The sequence below is a fragment of the Podarcis tiliguerta genome, assembly GCF_965153285.1.
Source record: "Podarcis tiliguerta genome assembly, chromosome: 4".
Classification (NCBI taxonomy): domain Eukaryota; kingdom Metazoa; phylum Chordata; class Lepidosauria; order Squamata; family Lacertidae; genus Podarcis; species Podarcis tiliguerta.
Genome location: NC_139537.1, coordinates 5,692,272 through 5,709,403, shown reverse-complemented (window position 1 = coordinate 5,709,403; position 17,132 = coordinate 5,692,272). Strand labels below are relative to the sequence as shown.

Sequence of the window (17,132 nt, the reverse complement as noted above, 5' to 3'; positions counted from 1 at the left end):
ACACAATTTCAGTAACTGTTACTGACTACAGAAGCAATGTGCGCTTTCTTTAGCCCGTTGTCCTAACAATGGAGTGTGCCTCCGGGGGTGAGGTCAAACAGCTGCATTAGCAGCACTGAGGTGACCTCCTCGGGGCGCAAGCCTGGGCTGTGTGTACGGAGGTCCTAGGCCTCCCAGACGACAAGACACACACACACCCTCATTGATGGGGTCCAAAGAAAAACAGAGCAATATGTTTGGCACCAGCTTGGCTGCAGAAGTCTCTGGAAGGAAGTGCACAAGGTGCCATCCAACCATCTTAGGGACTCCACTACAGATTTGTGTAGGGTTTGTTCCTTGGCTTTTTCTTCTCCCAAAGATATCCGAGAAGGCAGTGGATGTTTAGGATCAGAGTCTTCCTTCTCCTGGTTGGGCTACCTTCCCAGGTTGATAAGCCCCATCTGCTCTGTTTCCCTTTATATATACTTTATTTATTTATTTTATTAACATATAAAACACATACATATACACTTACACAATACACGTACACAACACACTACCTAATTTTCGTAACATAAAACATACCTACATTACTCTATATAAAACCTACCTATACTATACATTCTACACTACGCTATACTATACATTACTCTATATAATACCTACCTATACTATACCAGAGCCTGTCACGAATGGACCTAATGGTCAGGAGTCCCTTTACCTTTATACTATACATATCAACATACCTACACACCTACCCCACATGAACACCCACTAAGTGACTTGACTTCCAGCCATTCTTGTTACTATTTTTCCAACTAGCTTAAATTGATTTCATTATTTCTTTAATCTCTTCTTTTATCTTAACTTTACTCTCCTTTCGCTCTAATCATTTTCTGGATTCACTCAGTATCTTTCAGAAATTCTACTTTCCCCACATAAATTCTGATGGATTCCTTAAAGTTAGCCCATGCCTTATTCACTTTTTGTACCATATCTCCTCTTATCCTCCCTGTAACTTCGGCAATACGGAAGTATTCCATCATTTTAGATAACCAGTCTGTTTTAGTTGGGACACTGCTGCTTTTCCAGTTTTTGGCAATCAATAACCTTGCCGCCGTAGTTGCATACATAAATATTGGTCTGACTGTTCTTTTTATTTCCTCTGACATGATACCTAGGAGAAAGGATTCTGGTTTCTTTTCCAAATGAAAATCCAAACAGAAAGCTCTGTTTCCCTTTGTAACCCACTGAACTCCACTGCATTTGTGCTTGTAATGGAAGAAGCTGTGCACTCACTGTGTGTCCATTCTGAACGAGGTTTCCGGCCACTAAATAGGTGACATGCAACTGGGCTCCCGAATTCTCCTTCCGCTTTCGTTCCACATAGTCATACAACATCCTGTGCAAATGAGGGCAAGGGACAGAGACACTAAAATGAAGATTAATCCCTTACGTTCCTTGATAAAGTTATTATTAGTGAATGCAGACCACACACCTTGGAGGTGGCCTGGTGGGTCAAGAGTCCAACAAATAATTCTTCTACTCAATCTTTTTTTAAAAAAATCCCACGGAGAATTATTTAGCCTTAAGAGGAGAACTGAAGCTACAGTTGAGAAGACTTGCTCCTCTTTTTATCAATATATCAATACTTACTGCTTAGCTTGGTTGACGTGAACACCTAGTGTATAGCTCAGCCATTTGTATGTTACCTGCAATGGAGAACAATCCAATCTCAACGTGCAACAAGTGCCAGCAGCCCCCCCAAAAACTGCCAACCATCATTACTGCAATCGCCCATAGAGAGCCAAGGTCGTAATTTCTGTGCCAATTTCTTTTAACCCACTGCCATTAGGTTAAAGGTAGGATATACTGTATTTTTCGCTCTATAAGACGCATTTTCCCCCTCCTAAAAAGTAAGGGGAAATGTGTGTGCGTCTTATGGAGCGAATGCAGGCTGCGCAGCTATCCCAGAAGCTAGAACAGCGAGAGGGATCGCTGCGCAACGATCCCTCTCACTGTTCTAGCTTCTGGCTTAGCCGTGCGAAGCCTCTTCAGGACAGCGGGGAGCCTTCACGAAGTATGGCAGACGAAATTAATGGACTATGCAGAATTGGACAAAATGACAGGAAGGATTCGAAACCTGCGGGACCAGAGATTTACAGGAGATTGGAAGAAGCATATGAACTATTTGAAGAGCAACTGTCACCAACAAATTGGTGGTAGGACTACAAGAAGTTTTGTAAGGAGAAATATATGATGTGTTACAAAGTAGAAAAAGATAGAGATATTGGTTAAGAGTTTGAAATGTAATAGGAAAGATAAGAAATGCATACTGAGAGATTAGATTGGAAAATTATCAGACAAGAAGTCAAAAAATTGAATGAGATGTAAAAGTATGTTTAATTACTGTTGAAAATGATATGTTAAAAAAACTAATAAAAAATTATATATAAAAATAATAAAAAAATATTCTGTGAGTTCGGCCCCCCCGCTCCGCCCAATCCCCCTCCCCTCCCCCCCAACAGCCCCCCTCCTCCCGCCCCTCCCCCTCTGAAGCACCTGCGAGCCCCCCCCCCCCCCGCTTTCGCACCCCTTCCCCCACTCACGACTCTGTTCTGGTCCGTGACGAACTCGTCGATGTTCTCCAGGTACAGCTCGTCCTCCATGGCCGGCCGGGTCGGCAGCGCCAACTTAGGCCCCACTCGCCCACTTCCCCCTCACAGGCGCCGAGCGGAGACGAAGGAAACCGCCGCCGCCGCCGCCATGGCAACCTGAGGCCTCCCTAGAAAGAGCGCGCTACGGCGGCCGCGCGGGGACACGCTCAGCGCGGTCTTTCTCTTTCTCGCGCGCGCGTTACGGAAGCCGCACTGGGCCAAAGGCGGCCGAGGCGCCTCCGCTTCACGCTTCCCGCGCGCGCACGCACGCGCGTTTCGGCCGCTCTCCCAGGGGGCTGACGGGAGTTGTAGTCCAGAAGGTTCCAGGAAGGGCGCCGGGTCTCCAGGGAAGGCGGCCCTCGGCGTATCGAGGTTGTGACGTCTTGCTGGCGTAGATTTTTGCCCCCGCTAGGGCAGGCCATAACGCCTTCCCAAGAGGTTTGCCGCTTTGCCCCTCCCTCAGCCGCTAGTAATTCAGAGGTAGACTGTCTCTAGACATGGAGGCTCCATTCGGAAGCTCTTATAACCAAGGAATCCCCATGGTCATTTCCTCCACAGTATGCAGCCCGTGCTATGTGTTGAGAACGGCCCTGTGATCTGCAGAGGAAGGGCGGCATACAAAATAATAATGATAATAATGATAATAATAATAATAATAATAATAATATGTGGAGCGCCATCCCTGCCTCTCTGACATCTGATTATGCAACTTTCCAAAGACATCTGAAGGCAGCCCTGTATTGGGAAAATTTTAGTTTATTATGCTTGGCTGTTTTTATATTATGTTGGAAGCTGCCCAGAGTGGCTGGGCAACCCAGTCAGATGGGTGGCGTATAAGTCGTACCTTAGTTGTCAAACACCTTGGTACTCATTCATATATATATATATGTTGTTGTTGTTTAGTCGTTCAGTCATGTCCGACTCTTCGTGACCCCATGGACCAGAGCACGCCAGGCACTCCTGTCTTCCACTGCCACCCGCAGTTTGGTCAGGTTCATGTTTGTATATATATATAATAATAAGAAGAAGAAGAAGAAGAAGAAGAAGTCCAGTAGCACCTTCAGAAGAAGTGTGCATGCGCACGAAAAGTGATACCAAGAATAAACTTAGTTGGTCTCTAAGGTGCTACTGGACATTTTATTTATTTATGTATTGTTCCGCCTGGCCTTTGGCTTAGAATCAATTTGATTCCCTCCCCCTCTTTCTTTTTTCTTTCTCCTCCTCTGAAGAAGCTGCATCTTAATGTTTTAATGCTGTATTTTAATCTTGTTTTTTAAGTTGTATTTTAATCAACTTGTTTTTATTATTGGTTGTTAGCCACCCTGAGCCCGGTCTTGGCTGGGGAGGGTGGGGTATAAATAAAAAAGGATGTGTAACGGCAGCGGCCAGAATAATCTATGCACATAGGTGGAAGGACAAAAGGAGACTGGCAGAATAAGTGAATAGAATATGCGGAGCTAGCAATGTTGACTGTAAATATAAGAAATCAGGATGAGTCTGAGGAGTAGGAATAAAATGGAGAATACTTAAATAATTATAGTAGCCAGATAAATTCCCAAGTAGGACAAGATATATGAGCAGCAGTTAAAAACAACCAGAAGAGGGGTAGTAATTAAGGAACTGCAGCTCAATGAGGATTAAATATGAACCCATGAAGGGATGTGTGGGGAAGTAAAAGAATGTAGGGCAAATGATTATAAAGTGGATGTATCGAACTATGGAAAATGCATAATTTTATTTATTTTTTAAAGGATGTACGATTGGAAAAGGTTCAGAAACGGCCCAGTGTGCTGGGTGGAGCAGTCATCCATTCTGATTTCTGGTGGGAGTGTTTGCACATCTTCCTGTTAATCTTTCGTTCGACCCATACTTTTCAGTGCGCTTCCCTGCTACTTTCCAGACGGCAAAAAAAGGCACCTTAAAAAAAAGTTTATTTCATAGAATCATAGAATCATAGAGTTGGAAGAGACCACAAGGGCCATCGAGTCCAACCCCCTGCCAAGCAGGAAACACCATCAGAGCACTCCTGACATATGGTTGTCAAGCCTCTGCTTAAAGACCTCCAAAGAAGGAGACTCCACCACACTCCTTGGCAGCAAATTCCACTTATTTGTTGTGCTAGAGTGCTTTAATCCACTTTAAATGTGCAAATCTAGAGTGCCGCCATGCACCCGAGTCTGTCCTGCAAAACACTGATAATCTGGAGGCACCCGTAGGTGCCCTGAGCTCAGAAGTGCGGCAGAAGGGACCCCCCCCCCTTCCAACCATCTTGTCTTTTCCTGCCCGCTCCTAGGTCTGGATAGTGAAGCTGCCATAACTAATGATAAAGAAACGATTCATCAGAAGTCAGAGCAAAAGCCGAGGAGAAATAATTTTATTGTTTGCAAGCTGTTTGCTGCAATGAAGGGGCTGTCGTTTTGTTCTCTTTGTTGCCTGCTCTCCTGCAAGTAATCCTCAAGAAATTCTCTTCACAGCCCAGTCACTCGGTTATTAATCCAAATTGCTATCCCAACATGCCTGATATGCAGCAGCTGTAAACAGAAAGAATAAATGGTTAAGAGAAAGCAATGCTAGTACACCAAATTATTAGCAAACCTGAACTTCAGTGTCCAAGATATACGTACCATATATAGTCATTGTGACTAATAATAATTCAATAATAACTTATTTTTTATACCCCGCCCATCTGGCTGGGTTTCCCCAGCCACTCTGGGTTGCTCCCAACCGAATATTAAATACACAATACTAAGAAGACTGTGTATGCACTATGCCTTTAAAACTCAATCAAATGACATTCTTTCCCTCAAAGAATTCTGGGCACCGTAGTTTAGCGCTCACAGAGTTACAGTTCCCATCAGCCCTGAACAAACTGCAGTGCCCAGAATTCTTTGAGGGAAAGAATGTGCTTTAAAGGAATGGTGTGTGCGCACAGCTAGTACTTGCAGAAATGAAATGGATGGCAATCAACACCGTTTAAAACTCTCTTCAACCGTGGAAGAAAAAGCTCCTGTTCTGCATCTTCTTGTCTGTGAACACAGTGACTGCGCCAGCCTCTAGGCATGCATTTGCTCCTCTCTGTTTTGATTTAGTGTTCATTTTTGTTGTTGTTTAGTCGCGCCCGCCTCTTCGTGACCCCCTGGACCAGAGCACACCAGGCACTCCTGTCTTCCACTGCCACCCGCAGTTTGGTCAGACTCATGTTTGTAGCTTTGAGAACACTGTCCCACCATCTCGTCCTCTGTCGTCCCCTTCTCCTTGTGCCCTCCATCTTTCCCAGCATCAGGGTCTTTTCCAGGGAGTCTTCTCTTCTCATGAGGTGGCCAAAGTATTGGAGCCTCAGCTTCACGATCTGTCCTTCCAGTGAGCACTCAGGGCTGATTTCCTTAAGAATGGATGCGTTTGATCTTCTTGCAGTTCATGGGACTCTCAAGAGTCTCCTCCAGCACCATAATTCAAAAGCATCAATTCTTCGGCGATCAGCCTTCTTTATGGTCCAGCTCTCACTTCCATACATCACTAAATTCTTAGATAGATAGATGCAAATTTAGAAATAATTGCTAGGATTTAAATTGCATATGATGCATTTCACCATACTGGGGAAGACGGCCCTGGTCACTTGCAAACTATTGATTGGCTACTACTATTTTTATTTTATTTATGTATTGAATTTATATACCATCCTATACTTGGAGGTCTCAGAGTGGTTCACAGTATTTTAGATTTCCATTATCACCAAGTCACATGCAATATAAGAAGTTCTACCCAATTCTGTAGATTTTTGGATGTTGGCAGAAACTGAAAATTGGTTTTCAGTGTGTCATGAGATAGTTCTTTCAGGCATGTAGCTCTCTTTTTCTCTTTTTAAACTGGGCTTGCGTCAGGCAACAAGAGGACTGCACTCCAAGTGGGACACTTGCACACGCTACCAAAAGCCAGTGTCGTGTAGCGCTCAGAATCTTGGACCTGGGAGACCAGAGTTCAAATCTTCACACAGTTGTGGGGCTCCCCTTGAAGCCAGTCTCTCACTCTCAGCCTAACCTACCTCTCAGGGTTGTTGTGGGGATTAAAAGAGGGTGGGGGAGAATTACGTACACCACCTTGAGATCCTTAGAGAAACGTTGGGCTATAAACGCAAGAAATAAATAGTAACAAATAAAGAACATTTCAGCCATCGCGTTACAGAAGTTTGGTTCTGTTGCCTAGTTTCCATTTAAGTTTTGTTGTTGTTTAGTCGTGTCCAACTCCTCGTGACCCCATGAACCAGAGCACGCCAGGCACTCCTGTCTTCCACTGCCTCCCATAGTTCGGTCAAACTCATGCTTGTAGCTTCGAGAACACTGTGCAACCATCTTGTCCTCTGTCGTCCCCTTCTCCTTGTGCCCTCCATCTTTCCCAACACCAGGGTCTTTTCCAGGGAGTCTTCTCTTCTCATGAGGTGGCCAAAGTCTTGGAGCCTCAGCTTCAGGATCTGTCCTTCCAGTGAGCACTCAGGGCTGGTTTCCTTCAGAATGGAGAGGTTTGAACTTCTTGCAGTCCATGGGACTCTCAAGAGTTTCCTCCAGCACCATAATTCAAAAGCATCAATTCTTCGGCGATCAGCCTTCTTTATGGTCCAGCTTTCACTTCCATACATCACTACTGGGAAAACCATAGCTTTAACTATACGGACCTTTGTCGGCAAGGTGATGTCTCTGCTTTTTAAGATGCTGTCTAGGTTTGTCATCGCTTTTCTCCCAAGAAGCAGGCGTCTTTTAATTTTGTGACTGCTGCCACCATCTGCAGTGATCATGGAGCCCAATAAAGTAAAATCTCTCACTGCCATTTAAGTTTGGTTTCCCTTATTTCCCACCAGGCTGTTGCGCTCTGAGAATTATTTATCATCTCAACAACAGAAAGATCAAAACAGGGAAGGGGGCATTGAAAGGAGACTTACACCAAGCCTTCAGCACAGTCTTCGGGCCCCAGAGATTTTTCCTGGGGGAAACAGTCCTTGCGGCAGTATCCTCGGAAGTTTCCGCAACCCCATTCTCCAGGGCGAACATCCAGACCTGTGAACGGCAACAGCAGAAAGGAAAAACCAAGCACATAAATGCCCTCTTAAGAGATAGGTTCTGTTGCAGTTCGCCCAGAGAGGGAGATTTTTTCGGGGCTAAATTATTGTGGCATGCTTTTTGTCTGCTGCAAGCAACAGGGAATTTCATTCTTCCCTTGACATCTTCTCCCTTTGGGGAAGCATAATGCACAGGTGTTGGGCAAGGGCTGTGGCTCAGCAGCAGAGCATTTGTGTGCAGAAGGTTCCGAACTGTGTGCAGAATGCCCGCCATCTCCAAGCAGGGAAGGGAGAAACTGGAAGTCATTGCGGACAATACTGGGATGCGTGGACCACTGGCTGGACTCGGCAGACTTCTTCACACACATTACACTGTACAGTGGTACCTTGGGTTAAGTAGAAGAAGAAGAAGAAGAGTTTGGATTTGATATCCCGCCTTTCACTCCCTTTAAGGAGTCTCAAAGCGGCTAACATTCTCCTTTCCCTTCCTCCCCCACAACAAACACTCTGTGAGGTGAGTGGGGCTGAGAGACTTCAAGAAAGTGTGACTGGCCCAAGGTCACCCAGCAGCTGCATGTGGAGGAGCGGAGACGCGAACCCGGTTCCCCAGATTAGGAGTCTACCGCTCTTAACCACTACACCACACTGGCTCTCTAAGTACTTAATTCGTTCTGGAGGCCCGTTCTTAACCTGAAATCGTTCTTAACCTGAAGCACCACTTTAGCTAATGGGGCCTCCTGCTGCCGCCGCACCGCCGAAGCCCGATTTCTGTTCTCATCCTGAAGCAAAGTTCTTAACCTGAAGCACTATTTCTGGGTTAGCAGAGTCTGTAACCTGCAGCGTATGTAACCCGAGGTACCACTGTACACATATAATAATATAATAATTTATTATTTATACCCCACCCATCTGGCTGGGTTTCCCCAGGCACTCTGGGCGGCTCCAAACTGAATATTAAAAACAATACAGCGTCAGACATTGAAAACATCCCTAAACAGGGCTGCCTTCAGTTGTCTTTTAAATGTAAAATAGTTGTTTATTGCCTTGACATCAGCTGGGAAGGCATTCCACAGGGCAGGTGCCACTACCGAGAAGACCCTCTGCCTGGTTCCCTGCAACCTCCCCCCTTACAGGGAGGGAACCGCCAGAAGGCCCTCGGAGCTGGACCTCAGTGTCCAGGCTGGATGATGGGGGTAGAGAAGCTCCTTCAGGAATACTGGACCCAGGCTGTTTAGGGCTTTAAAGGTCAGCACCCACACTTTGAATTGTGTCAGAATCGTACTGGGAGCCAATGACAAACTCTGGGACAAACTCTGTCTACGCATTCCTGCATTGCAGGGGGTTGGACTAAATGACCCTTCTTGCAGTTAAAATATTTCAAAGCAATACAGTCTTTGCATCTAGACAGCGGTGAAGCTCACTGGGTGACCTGGGCCACTTACCACCTCAGCCTCACTTATCTCACATTGTGGGGATAAAATAGGAATGGCAGAATCATAGAATTGTCAAGTGGCAAGCTACCCCTAAGGGTCCTCAGTCCAACCCCCTACCAGCCTTTGCTTAAAAATTGTGTGTGCCACTCCAAGTTCCTTTGAGGAAAGGGGATTGATTTCTTTTTTTAAGGTCAAGGGATAAGGGATACTGATAGTTACCCCTCTACAAATTAAGGGATGAGGGATATTGCCCGATACTCACAGACAGCAGCAGCTATAGCCAGGAACAGCACCAGCAAAAAGAAATTAAGGTTCACAAAGGCAGCCATTTCCTTGGAGAGACTTCAAGATGAAGCAGACCAACTTGGCTCCACAAACTCCTGCTTAGAAATCTACTGGGGACAATTGCGCCGTTCAATGGGATCCCTTTGAATTGATATTCCCACAGGACAAGGGAGTCCCTAAGAGAGCAAATCCGTAGTGTGTAGAGGGGGAAAGAGCTGTATGGGTTGAGGAGCCAATGACGGGTGGCGTATCTTATGACACACCGTTAATGAAATTAAAAAGCTGGCCCATTGGCCTGGTCACAAGAAACCTATTGGAGACTTCTGAAGAGAACCCCTGTTTGGGTCAGGAGATGAAGAGGTTTTGCCTGACTCGGCGGGTAAGGATTTCAATTAGTGTTAACAACATACACTAGAGTCCCTATGGATCAGCCCAAGGGCTGCCAACTTTTTGGAAGAGCGGACACATTTTGAATTTTGAGAGGGCTGGGGGTGCCGCTCACATAAATAGCTTCCACAGAGGAGGCATGGCACAAGGCAAAATGGCTGGCTGTGGGGAACGGCTTAACCCAAAATGAGAGAGACAACCACTCTTAACAGCCTTATATTTACCATGGGAAGATTGGAAAAAATTTAAAGTATATTTACAGAAATATTGCAAAATTAATGAATGTTAGAAGTACTGTATATTGGAATGAAGTTATACGGTTTTAGCAGAAGGGTTATTAAGAATTATATGAATATTAAGTGTTAATGTGTTAAATTGGAAAATTGAAAGTTAAATTGTGTTAAGATAAATTATAGAACAAAAATTGAAGAAGAGGGAAAGGATTTGTTGAATTAGATAATTTGAACTAGAATACAATAAAGGGAGGTGTGAGGAAGTTGAGGAAGTTGAGGAAATAAGCTAATGAAAGATTTGGATATAAAAATTTAGATATGTGTTTTTGCTCTTTTTTCTTATGTTGTATTGCTGTATTGTTTTTTCTTTCTTATTGTCGATGTATTGTTTGTTGAATTTATGTATTGTTTTTCTCTTTACAATTATAAATATCTAATAAAATTTTATTTTTTTAAAAAAGTATTTACCATGGGAAGACAGCTATGTCCTGATTATGGAGATCACACACACGCAGATGATGTTGCTGTCTAATAACAACAGAGCAGCAAAACACCACCACCACAAACTGGCTTATAAGTATAAAACCAAAGTTACTAGAATAATAACTAGAATAGAGATAGACTTGTAAGCATTCAAACAACAAGCATACTAAGGTGCCATACTTATAAGCTAGTTTGTGGTGTTGTTGTTTTGCTGTATTATTATTACTGTCACCACATTTGATACTTTGTGTATATAATAACAGGGAACATTCCCCAGTACCAGGAACAAATCACAACGTGCCCACACCACACTCCTTTCACAGATGCGACCTAGAAGATGCTGCACACTATGCCTCAAATTTTTATTTCTCACAGGGCTACAGACATGCTTCTTTTCAAAGCAAAAGCTCAGAATCTGGGGCACCTGCCCAGTTGCACCACTGGAAGCCTTTATGGTTTAATAGGCAATCTCTACCCAGGCGATTCTGGGGACTCTAGCTCTGCGAGGGGAATAGGAAGTCTCCTAACAATTTTTGGCATCCTTGAGGGGAGGGTGGGGGGGCATGACAGTTTCAAGTGGTTGGGTGGCCATCTGTCCTGAATGCTTTAGCTGAGATTCCTCTTGGGGTCCCTTCCAACTCTACGATTCTGTGGTATCATACTGTATCACTTTAGATGCATGGAGAATGTGGTCCAAGTCCACCAAGGATGGAGCTGGCCCTACCAGGAGGCCATGTGAGGCAGCTGCCTCAGGCAGCCAATGCTGAAGGGTGGCGAGGGGACAGAGCTTTTGAGTGTGTGCCATGAAGTCTTTCTTGGGCCCCTGAAGCTCCCCTGCTCCCCTTAGAGGCAATGGAGGATGCCGAAGTGAGATTAAGGTTACATCCGCACGGTGCTTTTAAGGCACATGGCTTCTCCCAAAGAATTCCAGGAAGTGTCATCTGCCCCTTACAGAAGCACAGTTCCCAGCACCCTCAGTGAATTCCAGTTCCCAGGATTCTTTGGGGGGAAGTCATGTGCTTGAAACCTCAGTTGCCAGTCTAGTCAGCTTTTGCACATGGATGGAGAGAGGCAACATCTTGTTGTTTGCCTCAGGCAGCAAAGTGTGTTGGGCCGGCCCTGATTGTGGAGGTTATGTCCAACAAAGCACATCATCATTTTATTATTTATATGCCACCCATTGGACTGGGTTGCCCCAGCCACTCTGGGTGGCTTCCAGCAAAATATCAACAACAACAACAAACAACAACAAAAACTTCTCTGTACAGGGCTGCCTTCAGATTTCTTCTAAAAGTCAGACAGATGTTTATTTCCTTGAAATCTGATGGGTGGGTGTTCCACAGGGCAGCTGCCACTACTGAGAAGGCCCTCTGCCTGGTTCCCTGTAATCTCACTTATTGCAATAATAATAATAATAATAATAATAATAATAATAATAATAATAATAATTGTCTGTACCCCACCCATCTGTCAGGTAGTTGTTTATCTGTTTGACATCTGATGGGAGGGTGTCTTTTTGCAGCGAGGGAACCACCAGAAGGCCCTCGGAGCTGGACCTCAGTGTCCAGGCAGAATGATGGGGGTGGAGACGCTCCTTCAGGTATACTGGGCTGAGGCCGTTTAGGGCTTTAAAGGTAAGCACCAACACTTTGAATTGTGCTCGGAAATGTACTGAGGGAACCAACAGAAGGCCCCTGGTGCTGGACCTCAGTGTCCGGGCTAGATGATGGGGATGGAGATGTTCCTTCAGGTATACAGGGCAAAGGACGTTTGGCGCTTTAAAGGTAAGCACTAGCACTTTGAATTGTGCTTAGAAACGTACTTTGCAGCAATTGTTTGCATCTTCTAAAACACTCTATCAGCAAACTAGCTTGAGAAATACCAGCAAAATGGCACCTTGCCATTCAAGATAACCATCTGCTTAGCGGAGCTAGGCGGGAAGGAGGGGTGTCACACCATTTGCCAATGCCTTGTGCATCATGCTATTCTGCTTTGGGTAGAGAAGGGTCATTCAGTCCTCTGGGCTGCGGAAGCCCTTGGATTCCTTACTAGAATAATAATGATGATTTTGCTGCTCTCCACCATGCCCCCTGGTCCATGTGCGTATTTGCTGACCCCAAATTACACTCCTGAGACAGTGATGGGAAGAGAGGAAATGCGAGGAAGTTCGTGTTTGCGTCCGACTTCTCATCTTCATGCCCTGTAAGAAGCATGAAGGAAGTTGATCCAGAATTCTTCCTGGTGGTTTGGCAAGGCATGGAGGCCTCAGTTGCACAGTTCATGTTGGCGCATAGCCTCAGCTGCTCCTTGGCCCATATTGTTTCTACAGAAGGTGCCAAGTACATTTTTCTCATGGATAATCCTTGTTGGTGTGGCCCCATCTGCACGGGACATTTAAAGCAGTGCCGTGCTGCTTTCAACAATCATAGCTTCTCCCAAAGAATCCTGGGAACTGAGAGTTGTTTGGAGTTTTTCCAGACAGCTCCGTGACAGTTTACACAGAATGTAAAGGAAGCCCATGTTCCCCAAGTCTCGTCCAGAGCTCAGGAGAGCATGCCGGTGTCCCACAAATCTGATCCTATACGTTCAGTGTTATGTACTGAGTTGAATAGGATCCAAAAGGCAGCAGTCTGAATGGTCCTAGAACAATAGGATTAGAATGCAGCAGTCTGATTGGTCCTAGAACAATAGGATCCAGAATGCAGCAGTGTGATTGGTCCTAGAACAATAGGATTAGAATGCAGCAGTCTGATTGGTCCTAGAACAATAGGATCCAGAATGCAGCAGTCTGATTGGTCCTAGAACAATAGGATTAGAATGCAGCAGTCTGATTGGTCCTAGAACAATAGGATTAGAATGCAGCAGTCTGATTGGTCCTAGAACAATAGGACCCAGAATGCAGCAGTCTGGTTGGTCCACAGGAGCCACCCAATCAACTCCAGGTGGAAGGGAATCCGCAACCTGATTGGCCTACAGGAGAATCCCAGAATTAGCCAATCACGTGGGGCCCATTGTGTAAATAATGTATATAAGGCAGACATTCCATTCCTCCTCACCACTATGAGCTGAATAAAGAGCATGAAATCCACTCTCGACTCCGAGTATATTTCATTCAGTAAGCTGGATTTCAAGCATCTAGACAGGCAAGGAATTGAGAACTCTGACGCTGGCAATTGTACACACTTTAGTGATCAAATAGGGAAACTTTTATTAGAAATAAAAGGTAGGGGGAAAGCAGGCTGCAGAATGTATACCGAGTCATCTTTGGAACTTGCCTCTCCTTGATGCCTTTAAAAAAAATTATCTAAATGGAGGGACTCATCACAGCCCCATCTGCGCCTTTATATCTGTAAGAACAACAAACTGCCTCTTTCACAGCAGGACTTGGAACCAAGACCTCTCTCCGCATAACAGGCAGGATGTTGGCAGTAAACTGACCACAACATTCCCCTCTTCCTATTTTGAACAGGAACCCTGACCTGTTTGGATCACGCAACCTTCCTGCCGCTGCGTCCGGTCCTTGCTTCCCCACAGCCAGCCAGAGAGGAAAAACGTTGGCCTTTGATTTTGGAAATGAAATGTGGTGCTTCCTCCAGAAAGGAGGAAAATAACTGGGCGATAAACACACGCAAATGAAACGAGGCGGGTTGGCTCGTATTTGTGCGTGTTCACAAACCTTATCTGAGCTGGAGAAAACAAACTCTTTGCATGTGGAACTCTCTCTGCCTAATGAGGTGTGTGTGGCCTCATCTCCTCCTGGCTTCAGGAAGACACATCTTTTTTGCATGGCATTTGGGGAAGAGAGTGGATACTGCTGCTGTTAGTCATTGTTGTGCATTTTCAATGCAACGAGCTGTGTTTTTTCCTGTTATGGATGTTACGTATTCTTGATCTACTTGTTTTTACTGTAAGCCACCTTTTGGCTAGTGCAAACCGGGGAGGAGGGTACTATAAATCATGTAAATAATGTTACATGCGACCCCAGAGACTCCAGGGGTTCCAGGCACTTACCCAGGTTTGATTTGCACATACATTTAACAGTTTGAAAGCACACCAGTGCAAGTAGATAAATAGGTACCACTGCGGTGGGAATGTAAATGGTGTTTCCATGTGCTCTGGTTTCCGCCACAGTGTTCCGTTGTGCCAGAAGCAGTTTAGTCCTGCTGGCCACATGACCTGGATAGCTGTCTGTGGACAAACGCTGACTCCCTTGGCCTGAAGGCAAGATGAGCTCCACAACCCCAGAATCGCCTTTGACTGGACTTAACAGTCCAGGGGTCCTTTGCCTTTACCTTTTTTACATTTAACCAGGCATTGATGCCAAAACAGATCTTGCTTCTCCATTAGCACAGATCAAGCATGGCTAGCTACCAACCTGCTTCCAGCTCAGATCACACACCCTGCTCTGGCTATTGTTCTCCTACCTAGCAGCCAGGTGACAGTGGTGGATGAAAAGCCCACACATTAGACTGGAGGGCATCATCCCTTAGTTTTAGTTCTTGCAACTGAGATTATTTCGAGATGTTGATGGCCAGCTAAGGTCATTGCCTGACCAGTCTAGCAACCTCCTCAATTAGATTCCAACCCTTACTGGGCACAGGACCCCAGGTACTGGAAGGGATAAACCCCTACAACATTAAATGTTTACAGCACATGCTGCTTGAGTGAAAATGTAAAAAAAAGGGGGGGGGGAATAGAGCATGGGTAGGCAAACTAAGGTCCAGGGGCCAGATTCGGCCCAATCCTTGTCTAAATCTGGCCCGTGGTTGGTCCGGGAAATAGTGTGTTTTTACATGAGTAGAATGTGTGTTTTTATTTAAAACACATCTATGGGTTATTTGTGGGGCATAGGACTTCGTTCATTTTTTTTTTTCAAATTATAGTCTGGCCCCCAACAAGTTCTGAGGGACAGTGGACCAGCCCCCTGCTGAAAAAGTTTGCTAAAGAAGAAGAAGAGTTTGGATTTGATATCCCGCCTTTCACTCCCTTTAAGGAGTCTCAAAGCGGCTCACATTCTCCTTTCCCTTCCTCCCCCACAACAAACACTCTGTGAGGTGAGTGGGGCTGAGAGACTTCGGAGAAGTGTGACTGGCCCAAGGTCACCCAGCAGCTGCATGTGGAGGAGCAGGGAAGCAAACCTGGTTCACCAGATTAGGAGTCTACCGCTCTTCACCACTACACCACACTGGCTCTCAACACTGCTGACCCCTGGGATAGAGGAAAAATAGGGATGCCTGCCCTGGACCCCCCACTTGCTATGCTTGCTGGAAGCGGGGATCCTTGCCCAGACTCAGTCCTGGTGCCAGCCTTCATTTTTATATAAATTTACAGTAGTACCTCGGGTTACATACACTTCAGGTTACATACGCTTCAGGTTACAGACTCCACTAACCCAGAAATAGTACCTCGGGTTAAGAACTGTGCTTCAGGATGAGAACAGAAATCGTGCTCTGGCGGCGTGGTGGCAGCAGGAGGCCCCATTAGCTGAAGTGGTGCTTCAGGTTAAGAACAGTTTCAGGTTAAGAACGGACCTTCGGAACGAATTAAGTACTTAACCCGAGGTACCACTGTATACAAATATGAAATTTTGCCATTTTTTTTAAAAAAAGGTGTGGTTTTGAAAGCAGTTGTTTGCGCTCACATCCTCAGGAACAGCGAAATGGTGAGCAGGTGCCTTACGCCAGCATCAATTTGAAAAACACTTGTTATTCCCCATGGCAATGGAATATTGAAAAGCTTTCAAACGAAATGGCATTCCGAATGAATGTTATCAGTGACTGCAGTCGGGAAGATTCCACAGCACACCAACTTGTGTGTTTATGCTGATATCAGAGAACACTTTCTGGAGCCCTCTTGAAAGAGAATGAAGTACTGGGGCGGGGAGGAGAAACTGGGCTTTCTGTTGCAAGCAACAAGCCGGGATGCGCCTGCATTGACTTCATTTGCAACAAAGGCCACCAGATAACAGGGAAATTCTTGGGACTCCATTTCTGCAAACTGGCAGTAGAAAATGAGAGTATGAAATGTGTCCTGGAAACAATTCCTGAATGCCACCTGATCTTGGCATTTTTTTTTAATGCAATAGCAATGCTTATCTGTTTTAAAAGCTCTGTTTATTCTAAGGATATTAATACATTTTGTATATTCGTTTTAGAGCAACCTTTGCACTTTGGGGGGGGGGGAATTGGACACTTGGGGTTTTTTGTTTGTTTGTTTCAATCTGCTGTGGTCCATGGTCCATAATAAGTGTTATTCATTCATGACAGCAGTTACGGTAATGCCCTGGGGTTCCCAGGAGAAGTGGAAACAAGACAAACATGGCAGATCACAAAGCAGATCAGGACCCTGGACAGCTCCCAGGCAATGCCCCCACCCCATACTGCTCCTACTAAGCAGAGCTTGGAAGGTGTCTCAGCCAAGAGATGTGGCCATCCAACACCTTATTATAGGTAGATCTCATCTTACGTGGAGGTTACACTCCTGGCTATCCTTACAAAATCACGTAAAGCCAGGATGACCCTCTGGAACGGCCCTGTGCAACCATCGCTACCTGTCCAAAGCTGGTGCTAAGCAGACCTTGCCCCCACCCCCAGGTGGAGAGATTTTCAAGGCCCCCACCTTGCTT

The 17,132-nt window shown here is 45.4% G+C and overlaps 2 protein-coding genes across 2 annotated transcripts in view; both read right to left on the bottom strand.

Moving 5' to 3' along the window:
- POLD3 (DNA polymerase delta 3, accessory subunit) overlaps positions 1 to 2,914 on the bottom strand; it is a 26,003-nt gene extending 23,089 nt beyond the window's left edge. Inside the window, exons 1-3 of the mRNA XM_083436621.1 lie at positions 2,589 to 2,914; positions 1,636 to 1,691; positions 1,279 to 1,381 (exon numbers count right to left, since the gene is read on the bottom strand). Of these exons, the coding sequence (XP_083292747.1) occupies positions 1,279 to 1,381; positions 1,636 to 1,691; positions 2,589 to 2,648 (219 nt within the window). The 5' untranslated portion in view covers positions 2,649 to 2,914. The remainder of the gene's footprint in view (positions 1 to 1,278; positions 1,382 to 1,635; positions 1,692 to 2,588) is intronic.
- Positions 1 to 17,132, bottom strand: part of LOC310676834 (tigger transposable element-derived protein 1-like) — a gene marked incomplete at its 3' end in the record, with an annotated part of 1,439,559 nt that overhangs the window by 111,158 nt on the left and 1,311,269 nt on the right. The gene's annotated exons all lie outside the window — the stretch shown is intronic.